This window comes from Miscanthus floridulus, chromosome 16 (assembly GCF_019320115.1).
Source record: "Miscanthus floridulus cultivar M001 chromosome 16, ASM1932011v1, whole genome shotgun sequence".
NCBI classification, from domain to species: domain Eukaryota; kingdom Viridiplantae; phylum Streptophyta; class Magnoliopsida; order Poales; family Poaceae; genus Miscanthus; species Miscanthus floridulus.
In genome coordinates, this window is record NC_089595.1 from 75,090,688 (window position 1) to 75,102,315 (window position 11,628).

General features: G+C 40.7%; 1 protein-coding gene across 1 annotated transcript; it reads right to left on the reverse strand.

Moving 5' to 3' along the window:
* Positions 1-1,846: 1,846 nt before the first annotated feature.
* Positions 1,847-5,264, reverse strand: LOC136512773 (endo-1,3;1,4-beta-D-glucanase-like). The gene is made up of 7 exons (XM_066506769.1): positions 4,955-5,264; positions 4,837-4,858; positions 3,744-3,867; positions 3,229-3,319; positions 3,026-3,115; positions 2,828-2,928; positions 1,847-2,192 (listed from the first exon to the last, which is right to left on the reverse strand). The coding sequence occupies exons 1-7, from the start codon at positions 5,103-5,105 to the stop codon at positions 2,052-2,054; spliced, it is 720 nt and encodes a 239-aa protein (XP_066362866.1). The 5' UTR covers positions 5,106-5,264; the 3' UTR covers positions 1,847-2,051.
* Between the last annotated feature and the right edge of the window lie 6,364 nt (positions 5,265-11,628).

An 11,628-nucleotide genomic window follows, 5' to 3' on the forward strand; every position in this document is an offset into this window, starting at 1 on the left:
CGGACCCCGGCTTCTTCAACGCCTCCTACACCCTCTGCTGCCACCAGGTGTACATTTGCGCACCCATGCCCTTTACTGAATCTGCGCCTGCGGTTCTGTGTGCTTTGCACTGAATGTTCCTAGCCCTTCTGTTCTTTATCCTCCCTGGCATTGGGATAGGCAGTGCAAATGGGATCAGGATATGTGATGATGAGACAATTAGAGTTATGTTTTGTTAGCACTACCACAGTACTGGAAATTGTTTCCTGTAAACACTGTTTACTTCATTACGTTCTTTAGGCTTAATATTCTATAGCACTACCACAATACTGAAATAGTCAATAATGGTTAATGATAGTCTCTTAAAAATTAGACTGCTCTCAATTCAGTGGTCCAGGCTTCGAAAGCTAACTTCAGTGGTGTTATGGGGAAACTAATTTTATAGACCTCAGTGTTGCCTCTGTCAACTGCAGTTTTAAGAGAATCTGTAGATGTGAGAGTGTGAGAAACCTGGGATTCAATTTTGTAAGAGTCCTGATTAGTCTCCCTGCTGTTTGCTCCATCCCTTTCTGGTATGTGGTTCGGCTACATCATTTTTAGAATTCAGTCAGTTTGTTTTAGCAGTAGCAGCTCATATATGGATACATATGAATTTCAATCCTTAACTGATCCACATACCTAGTAGACTTTCTTAAGTATTTAAAGGGCGTATCCAGTGTAGAAAGCTCCCACTCTGTGCAGGGTCTGGGGAAGGGTATCAGTGGCAAGCCTTACCCTCGCCTGTGCAATGCGAGGAGACCGCGACTCGAACCCGGAACCTTCCGGTCACAGGCGGTAAGACTCTACCGCTTGCACCAGGCCCACCCTTCTTTCTTAGGTATTTAACTCTTAAGGAATTTTCAGGAACTACGTTATCCCATTTGATGATTTTGGCACCCATTATGGGTTGTTAGAAACTTGTGGAAGTTTGCAGAATCTAAATCGTCACTTAGCTTTTAGAGCTGCAACTTGGTTCCATATATTTCGATAATGATCTTTGGGCTGCTACCGATGAAAAATATTGAATTTGGTCACAACTATTTGTTTGTTACCTAAACTTGCCTCAGTGTTATATACATTGTTGAACATACATTATATTAGTTGGTCACAACTGTTCAGATTTAGCATCCAGTACTCTTGAGCAGTGAGTACTCTATGTGTGCCTATCTGTATATTCCATGCTTTAATACTGCTTTTGCAATAATGAACCTACCCCTAAGATAGAACAATATATTTTTCCCGTGCAATAATGACTTGCTTAATACTGCTTTCTCGCGCGTCGGCGGCAGCCAGGAACGCCCCCTTCGCCCTTTGCCCGACTGTCTCCAGCATCCATCCAGCTGACCAGCTCGAGCTCGTCCTCGGCACTAATTTCAGAGGTAATCACCCCCGTGCCCGACTGTACACGAATTACTGAACAATTAGCCTATTTTTAGTTAATGTGTATTCCAATTGCGTTTTCAGAAAAGAACATTGCACATAACCTGCCAGTTCGAACAAAACTGCATAGTGGATTGGTTCTACTTATATCCCACAAAAAATCAATGTACCTATTACTGCAAGTTTTCATGAACCGAGAGCAAAAGGCGACAATAGAGGGACCAATCCAAGCACTATTTCCTTTCAGTGTTGGATGGTAAACTAACATGGAGATTGTATTCGCGGAACCGAATCATTAGGCGATGGAATTGACCATGCGTGCTTAGTTGTTTCTTTATTTCAAATAAATTAGTTTGAAATATATGTTTTAATGTTAATTATTTGTGATGACATGGGATTCTACAGATATTTTACTTGTGTGGTTGTATATCATGAGATGTTTTACCCGTAGCAACGCACACTCAACTAGTATAATAAATAGTTCAAGTACCACAGGTGTACTCCTAAAATACATAGTACACGCTACACAAGCAAAAACTCAACTGAAAACGAAAGTCCAAACTCCAAAATGGCCAGAAACACAATTGGTATAGTCACGCGATGATCTGTCAAGACGTCATTAAATTTCAAGATACAACTTCAGATTTCAGATTTCACTTCAGGTATTTATTAAACCAGTGGGTCATGTCATGCAGAGCTTCCGCAGCACTCCTGACAGCAGCCACATCATCGTCACTGTATCTCACAGCCCATCCATGCGCTACGCCAGGGAAAATTTTGACGAAGTGATCTATCTGTGGAGCAAAATGGAAACATTGGAGAACTGATGGCACTGAATAGTTTTATGCTGAAATAAAATGATTGTTGTCCAAATTGTTGTTTTGGCCTAACTTTGAAATTTATATTTGAAGAAAATTTGGATAGAGAAGGAAAAAAAACCGAAGGAGTGGTGGGCTGCTAACATGGTTATTCAAGCAGGCAGACTAAATGAATTCCAGTGCCAAATAAAGGGCTTAATCAAAAAATAAAAAACAGCAAACAATATACTTTCAAGGGGGCTCACGAATTGAGAAGCCTCTACTGTATATTAAACCTTACGGCACAGTTTTGCAGATTAAACAATTTGAATGAAGTAAATTTTACTTAAGAACACATCCCTCCATTGCAGGTAAATAATAAAACTATATGCTCAACGCCAAATACTTTTGCACAACCGCACTCGTATTTTTTTTTTATAAGGGAAGCTTTATTAATTTTAAGTTCATTACATCGAGTTGATACAAGGATCTTGAGCACTCATATGCATTAGAACAGAACATGGAGTTTTAAATATATAGACCAAGTTATCTAATAGTGGAGTCTGAATACTCTCATATTCATGCAAATGTTCGAACTTAAAAGTCAAGGTTTCAAAGATGTCAGAACTTACCCCAGAGTTTGCTGACAGGATCTGCTGAAACTCCTTTAACAATTCTGGGGGTGATGTTTTGTCAATTTCAGCTCCAAGTATAGAAATGGGGCATTTGATCTCTGAATATTAGATAGCACATCAAAGAGTAAGCATTTCCAGCTCTTGCATATAACAGTTTTAGAATGTAAGGGGAAAAACTATCACAATATATTTGACCTTTAATGTCATCAACAGTAAGTAAAGAAGGGTGTAACAATACAGCTGCCTGGATCTCGTGAACTTTTGCCAGCTCGACAACGACCTTTGCTGAAAGTAGTGCAATCAAGTGTCTAAGGCTTAGCGTGGAGAAAGAGAGGAAGGGCAACAAATAAAATTTCAAGTATACTAACAAATAAAACAATTCAAATATTTGTATTTACCTCCCCAGCAATAACCTGCAGCCCCAATGGTCGCCACTCCCTTCTCCTTTAGAGCAGCAATTACTGGTTTTGCCTCTTCAAATGCCTTTTGCTGTTACAAGAGTCAATCTCAGTGCTCAGTATAAAATGAGAGACAAAAGGGAAAAAGTAGGCAGTGCTCATAACCCCTAACAGGTGACTCCTACATCATCAAGAAACATTACTTTGTTTCAAAATAACCCTTACATGCTACTAGCCAATAAAAAAGAAGAAGAGTTGTTCAATCATTTTATGCAGGTATATGCCAAATGGTCATTCAAGTTGACAGCATTCTTGATGCTCATATCAGAAGTTTTTTTGTTGCGACTTCTTCAAGCCTTTCTGAAATTTTCAGTCTACAAATGTCATGGAAGTTGGACAACAACACCCCCCCCCCCCCTCCCCCACTCACCCACCCAAAAAAGATCACTGAAACAAGCTGCCCTGGGTCCTGTAATAATCAAAAGGTCCAAAAAAAAGTTCAGAAGACAACATACCGGAGAATGTGCCTGCAACCACATTGCACGATTATTGGGATTGCTGGGGTCAAATGGATCCCCATGCAGGAAATCTGGCACTACGACCAAGTAACCTGACAAAGCAACGTTATCCGCTATCTTCCTTCATGAGAAAAACTTTTACCATCAGTGTAAAAAAAAAATAGAAAGCAGTAGCAACTAATTGCAATTCAAAGAATCCTTGGCCAATTCTAACACTATAAGCTGTGAAGCAATTTGCACCAGACTGGCTACAGCAAACACCCAAGTCTGACTGTGGTTTTCTTTATATGCGGTTTACAAAAAAAAAAATCTCTGTTGACAACAGTCCCTAATTCCCTATAAGGCTAGAATTAGGGATTAGGTAAGGGAAAATATTGTGCCAGCAGATGATGATTCAATGAGTTAAGTTTTCTGAAAAGAAAATGGCCATGATATACTAATCCCCCACCCCCAAACGAAAAAAGAGAGAAAAGGTGGTGTTTGGATCACTAGTCCAAGGACTAAAGTTTAGCCAACTTTAGTTCTGCTAGGCTGTTTGGATTTATGGGCAAAACTTTAGTCCTCTAATCTATAATGACTGAATTTACCCTCATTTAATTATCTATGCACAGCCATGCATGCGAGCGGCAAGGGGTATGGGGCGTCCAGCGCCCGCCCCGAGAGAGTTTAGCCCAATTTAGGGCCTCTTTGGAGTAAAAGATTTTAGCCCAGTTTTTAGCCATTTACTCACATTTATCCCCCCCTGTTTGGATCCCCATGGAAAAAAAAAGGGCTAAAAGTGCAGGGCTAAAGTTTTGCCAGTGGATCAAAAAGGGCCAAAGAATAGGTCTCTTTAACCTAAGCAGGAAAGTTAATACTAAAGGCAGACTTTCCATATTTATCGGCATGCAGAATTTTCTACAACATATACAAGATCAGGTGTAAACTAGCATATGATGAGAAGGGACAATACACATTTTCAGAGTCATAATAGCAGTCAAGAGCTCATTATGACTAAATCAATAGAACAACTACAGGGCGATGGTGCTGCAAGTAAAAAATCCAAGGGTTCCACCTTGTCTATTTCAGAGGGGCAAAAACGGAGGGGTACCTCAGCTTTGGCGCCTCAAACCCTGTAATGAAGGGGAATAGTTCGGGTGATTCTTGTAGGCGAATCTTGGAAAGTACAAGACTTCGATTCTTGCAATTTAACTCAGGCAAGTAATTACCGAAGACGTCGGAGACGAGAATGAGAGCGGCTTTGGACTCCGCCGAGCCGGCGACGTAGGCCTTGAGCCCGCCGAAGTCGTCAACGACCTCACCCACTCCGCCTGCCGGGTTCAGCGCCGGCGGGCTCTCCCAGCAGTGCGAGCTCGCCATCCTCTCAGTTCTTTCAGTTTTTCCTAGTTGCAGAGTGCTGCCGTTGGACTGAGGCGCTCAAGTGAATCACTCCAAAGTAGTCTGACCAAGTGACAAGGAATGGCATCAAGTGAAGCGGACGGCCGGCGAGAGCAGGCGAATGTCCTTATGTCCACGCCAAGTCGCCCTTCTACTCAGAATTTTTGTAGAAAAAGATAAGTGGTGAGGGTGCTGTCCTGTGTGTGATCTCACGTGCTGATGCAATTCAAGATAGTGCCTGCCTACCGGGTTTGGTCGTTCGTACATGTCTGGTTGCTGTGGTGAAGAGGGAATAGCAGCGTAATATTTTTACCGGCGCGCCACAATACTAAAAACTTGCAAGATACTATCTCGTTAGAATGAGTGTGTTCTTTTCCTCAGAGCTGCTGGGCACACGGCCAGGGCTGGGGCGACGGCGAGGGTGCACGGGAGGCACAACCAAGCCGTCCGACATGGGGAAAGACCGCAGGGAGATAGGGAGTGGAGGGCTGACGAGTGGACCCAGTATATCAGCGAGTGAGAGGAAGCAGAGTAAGAGGGGTATTTTGATTCCATATAAATATACACAGCTATTTGTATCTGTGTATATTGACACAAAGACATGATAACAGGCTTATGGTATATTTTAAGTTCTGAAAAATTTACTACCTCCATCTCAAATAAATCAATTTCCAAAGCCATTCAAAGTCAAACTATTTTAAGTTTGACTAACTTTATAGGAAAGAACGATAACATCTATGACGCCAAAATAAATATATTATAAAAATATATTCATGATGTATTTAGTGATACCAATTTAGTGTCATAAATATCAGTGCTCTTTTCTAATAAAGTTAGTCAAAGTTAACTCGAAGTTAATTTAATTTGAGACGGACGGAAGGATATTACATCAGTCCTATTTAATAAGAAGCGGTGATGTGCCTCGGCCTGTTGGTGTGGCTACGAATTCAAATTAGCCCAGATTTGGATTTCTTCCTAAATCTAGAAAGCTTAAGAATCCAGCGACAAATACCCTTCTTCATAAAAATCACAATACTAATGTGCTGGTCGATTTGGAAAGTGAAAAATGGTCTTATCTTCGATCATCTCCTGCCTTCGCTTGAACACTCAGAGATTTTCCAAGGAAGAATTTGTGTTGTTTCTAGTTTTTTTAGATAAGGGGTCAAAGTTCCAACCTCTACCATCCGCAAATGATACATAGCTAACAGTCAGAATACAAGTCAAAACCACAAGGTTTGCACACCACAAGTAAAAAAACAAACTTTAGCCCATCTAGTGAGCGCTGCACAAAAGGAAAATAACTAATCCGCAATACGATTGCTAAAACTACATCTAAACTTCGCAGACTCCCAGAATTAACGTCTCCTAACATTTGCAGTCCATCTTGAATGGTGGTCACTCCTCTCTATGCAGCATGGGCCACTGTCGAATCCAGAACATCGCCCTGAAAATTACCTATATAATAGTGTTAGATTTAGCCTTGTTAAATAATATATCATTTCTATTCAACCATATTACCCAACAAAGTGCGACTACTCCTAGGAGAATTTGGTTTTTGAGTTTAGGACGTAATCCATGAAACCAAGAACAAAACAAATTAGCAAAGTTAATAGGTGGTTGAATTCCAAAAGCGATATGCACAGTATTCTAACACAAAGCTTGCAAAGTGACCATCAAAGAACAAATGTTGGATCGTTTCAACCGAACTACAAGCGACAACACTTACACTTCCTCTTTGCGAAATTATCTTTCGTAAGTGTTACCCCTTTTTCAAATACCACAAAAAAAAATCTTAATTTCAGCGGTATTTTTAACTTTCCAGATAGGGCTTTTGTCAAGGAGAACGCCTTGTCGGATCAAAGTTTTATACATGGACCGGACTGTGAACATGTCATTCTTAGGTTATCTGACACAGCTTATCTTATTTCATAAGTGTTACTAAGGTATTCTCACTATTGCCCTGTTCGCTTGACTTATAAGCCGTACTTTTTCAGTTAACGAACTATATTTTTCTCTCACAACAAATTAGCCAGCAGTATTTTCAGCCATGGCTTATCAGCCAAACGAACATGGCATATAACACAGCTCATAGTAATAATTAGGTGGTGTCCTGCGCGTTGCTGTGGAATCTTTAGAATATTATTTCAAAATTATAAATTTTAAAAGTATGTATAAAATTATAATTGAAACTTGTGCAAGTCATATAAGAACAGATATTCAATAGATGAACACAGGGTGGGAAAAAATTAAGATAAATGAATGATTATCTTGAGTAGGAATAACATAAACGTGTAGTATATGTGTGAAACTTGGGCTCCTTGTATAAGAACCAATATTCCTCAGATGACTCTATCTATATGGTTTGAGACAGGTTTACATATGGTCATCCAAATGTTTTTGGTAAGAAACGTTGTTCAGGTAGGAAATAAAATAAAATTCATACATTGTGTAACCGTAACTACATTGAAAAAATAAAAACAAAATTCATGTATAGCACATATATCATCATCTGCAGGAACTTTTGTAAGAAATTAAGGCCTCATTTGGAACGCGAGAATTTTGCATGAATCACGCATGAATCAGTTCATTTTCATACGAAAACGCAGGAAACGTGTACTCCAAACAGCATGCACCCCTTCCTCGGTTCCTCTCTCTTTGAAACTTACATGTGGGCCCCGACAGTATCTTCTACTTCCTTCAAGAATCCTAACCACTTCTATGTTCTATCGAAGCCTCCGCTTCAACTATCGCAGAGGCCGCCGCGGCCTCATTGCGCTCGTACGCGGCGCTTGCGCTGCTGCTCTGGCCCACGCCGCCTCCAGCCCCACGCCGCGCACGCGCCCAGAACGCCGCGGCGCTGCTTGCCCGCGCCGCGCATGCGGCCACGCCGTTGCCCTTGCCCACATGCTTCGCTCCAATGGTGGGGAATGGCGCTGCCGGTAAAGGGGTGCATGTGATTCCGGCAGGTGGTGTCGGACATGGTAGGCGCGCTCCGACTGACTCGTAAGGACGAAGTGGGACGCCCCCGTCGAATCGCTCAGCTTCGAATCTGGTGAGTTATGAGTTGAGGTGAATAAGAAGGCCTCAACTCTGATTTCGACGTTTGGTGTTTTGACTGGCATATCAGTTTCAGATTTGAGGTTAAGAACTTATGTGATTGCCTGTTCGTTGGATGAGGATAGACGGCAAGATCTTAGAAAACAGAGTCTGATCTGACGGCTCTAAAAATGTTGATGATGTGGCTTAACGTGGTGCGAGCTATAGCAATTATGATTGTTAGTGGCCTCCATCTATATAGGTATATAGGATAGGATAGGACATAGGATATAGGATATATGGAAAAAAAGTCATGTATTCAGCAATAATAGAAACTGACAGAGTATAAACAAAAGTTTCAATCTTCCTTCTGACACAGGTCATCAGGCTTATATTATACAGAGTACAACAAAAATGACATACAAGAGCTGCGGGGGTAGTCCAGCGAGCATGATGGTAACCATGCTCAATCCCTGGCGCGCCCTGCCGTTGGTAAGCGTATAATACCTGATATGTCGCTTTCGAGGCATTAGATTAGGGGTGTTTTTTTTTAGCTGTGGCTGTGGAAAAAAGCTGTTGTGGGCTGTGAACTATAGGAAAGCTGCTGTGGGCTGTGAGCCGTAGAAAAGCTGAAAGCTGTTTGGATAAACAAGTATAAAATATACATTCTATCTTTATCTCTCTTGAAACAACTATGGAAGAGCTTTTTATTCCACCAATTTAGAAAAGTAGAAAGCCAAAAGCTAAAAGCAAGGTCAAATCAGCTTTCAAAAATGTACTACAAAAAAACAGCTGCTTCTAAAAAAACAGCCTCAAAAAACAGCCCCTTTGGTTGGGCTTTTGGCTTTTGAAGCCAAAAGCTCAACCAAACAAACCAAACAGACCTAGATCTATAATAGAGTCAAAGGCACTTTAAATTAAGTTTGCAATACCTGATCTACCGCTTTCGAGGCATTAGATTAGATCTATAATAGAGTCAAAGGCACTTTAAATTAAGTTTGCAATGGAGTGAAACTCAACGGAGATTTTTTTTTATAAAGAAGCTTTATTAATTTTAAGTTCATTACATCAACTCAACAGAGATACAAGTAGATCCCATCCCATCTTTTTCTTGGCCACTTCTCCTACCTGATTTTTTTTTGTTATTATTCAGATAGAAGTAATTTTGTCATTAACTATAGAAAAAAAATCATGAATGGTCTCTTGTGAATTTTCATTTTAATTCTACTATTAGTTGTGTAAGTTTTGCCTAAAAATCCAGGCACATGAAACATAGCAAGTCCCTTTCTTAGCTTAGCATGCGGGAAGAGTCGATTCGCTTCGATCTCTATTGACTCTGTCGATCGATATGCATGTGTAGCAGTAGCAGCTAGTACTAGGTTAGTTTCGTTGTTGCATGGTGTGGATCATTGATCAATTGGTTGGTGGGGGCGACATATATGTGGCGCACCTGCCTTGGCACACCGCGTTCATGTTCTTGAACTAGCTAGCGCGATCGGATGTCAATGCTACCTGTGCTTTCTGACAGCTTCAATTATTAGTATTAGGTCTGCATGCTGTGTTTAATTTAGATTTAGAATGGACCATAAATTGAGAAGATTAAACTGCAAATCTGGCTACCCTTTTCCCAGGTAGCCCGAGTGGTGTTGTCATGCCCATCCGAATTGGCACTGCAGATGCCGCGGTGCTATTTGAGTAATCGATTGAGTTGTGTTAATCATGATAATCGCGATATAAACCTTGTAGCTCATTTCCTCATTTACCGAGATACAAGTGAGGATCCAAGATTAGAAAGTCATATATATAATGGGGTTAAGAATTATTGATCTCTACTAAAACTGATAAGTGACAACCCAGTTTGCTCATGCGAGTTAAGTTCTTCACTGAAAACATATCTTTGTTCCGCTGACAAGATCTATATGACCAACTTGAACCTATGTTGGATATCGTTGCAATGGAAGAAAAAAAAAGCTATCAAACGTTAATGAAAACAGGATAGCAATGCTATATATCTATTATGTTTTACCATCTTTATAAAATTTTAAAACTATAGCCTATTTTATGATAACCATGACATCAGTAATATAAGTTAATATTGATAATAATGTGACAATATCCTAATAGGTTTGTATCATATTAGAATACAACCCTGATATATTTTTTTTTACATGTTGTAAGGCACAAAAATATTAGTGCTTATCGTAACTTTAATTTTAATATTATCTATATGCTGATAGAGTTAAATATCGAGTTAGGTGACTTTCTTTGATTATCCATAGAAATATGTAATAATTCTAATACCTGATTAAAGTCATCAATCAACCCAGGGGTTGGTTGCCGTCGTGTTAAAAATTGGTTTGTCCGTTGATAATTATGAGAAAGATCTCTCTCGACTTTCCACATGGTAGTTCTCGTCGAGGATTAAATTAGTATATGTGTACAACATGGAAATGCATTTACTTAATATTAAGTATAGATATGTATATGTATGTGTTATGTGCTGACGAAACCAAAAAAAAAAACTATTGCAACAGGTCGTGCTATCCTACCGGAGTCTGGGAGTGCTATCTCTTCTGCTCTCAACTCAACAACATCAGACCATTTTTTTTATTTTAACCCTTTTTTGAATATAATTTTTAAATCTAACACTGTCGTTTTTTTAAAAAAAAAACTAACACTTTTGGTTGCGCCTATTGTCCTGGCGCGGCCAAATGCCTGTGTCGCGCCATGCATGGTGGCGCGGCACAGGGCTGACGTGGCGCGGGCCGGCTGGGGGGCCGCTGACGTGGCGGGTCCTACCGCGCCACCTACCATGGCGCGGCAGTGCCGCGCCCTGTTGTGTGGCGCGGCTAGACCGACCATACCACACCACCTGGCCGTTGCGTCTGCCTGCCGCCGGCCTAGGCTACCTGGATGGTAGAATCGAAACGCGTCGCGCCCGTATTTTGTTGAGTTTTTTTCACGGCCGAATAGAAAATTTGATAAGCCAATGATTAGTTTTTCGTCTTTCATAATACGGTTATGCACCATTTTAACTAATTAATTACGAAAAATTGCCACTGGTGTCTAGATACGTCGGGACTACCGGTTCCCGAACGCAGGGTACTTAATCTCGCCGACAGTGCTGCCACGACTCAACGAAATGAATAAGAAGCAAGTTGACAAGCTGTCACATAACATATTCATTGTTTTGACATAAGTTTGACATAACAAAACTAAATAACCCCGCAAGTTTCGGATGCCAATATTCGTTTGACCTAAACAAACTAAGACTCAGGAGTGTAAGGATCCCTCGGACGCCTCTGTCTCTTCAGATTTGTTGGCAACACATTGGGAGTGTAGCCAACGTCGGTATGGTCGCGTCGACAGTGCGTACGGCTCGTACCCTGCAGGTATATAATACGTACGATTACTTATAATTCTTTATGATCGTTAGTTCATGGAGCATACGTATTGAAACAAACTATCT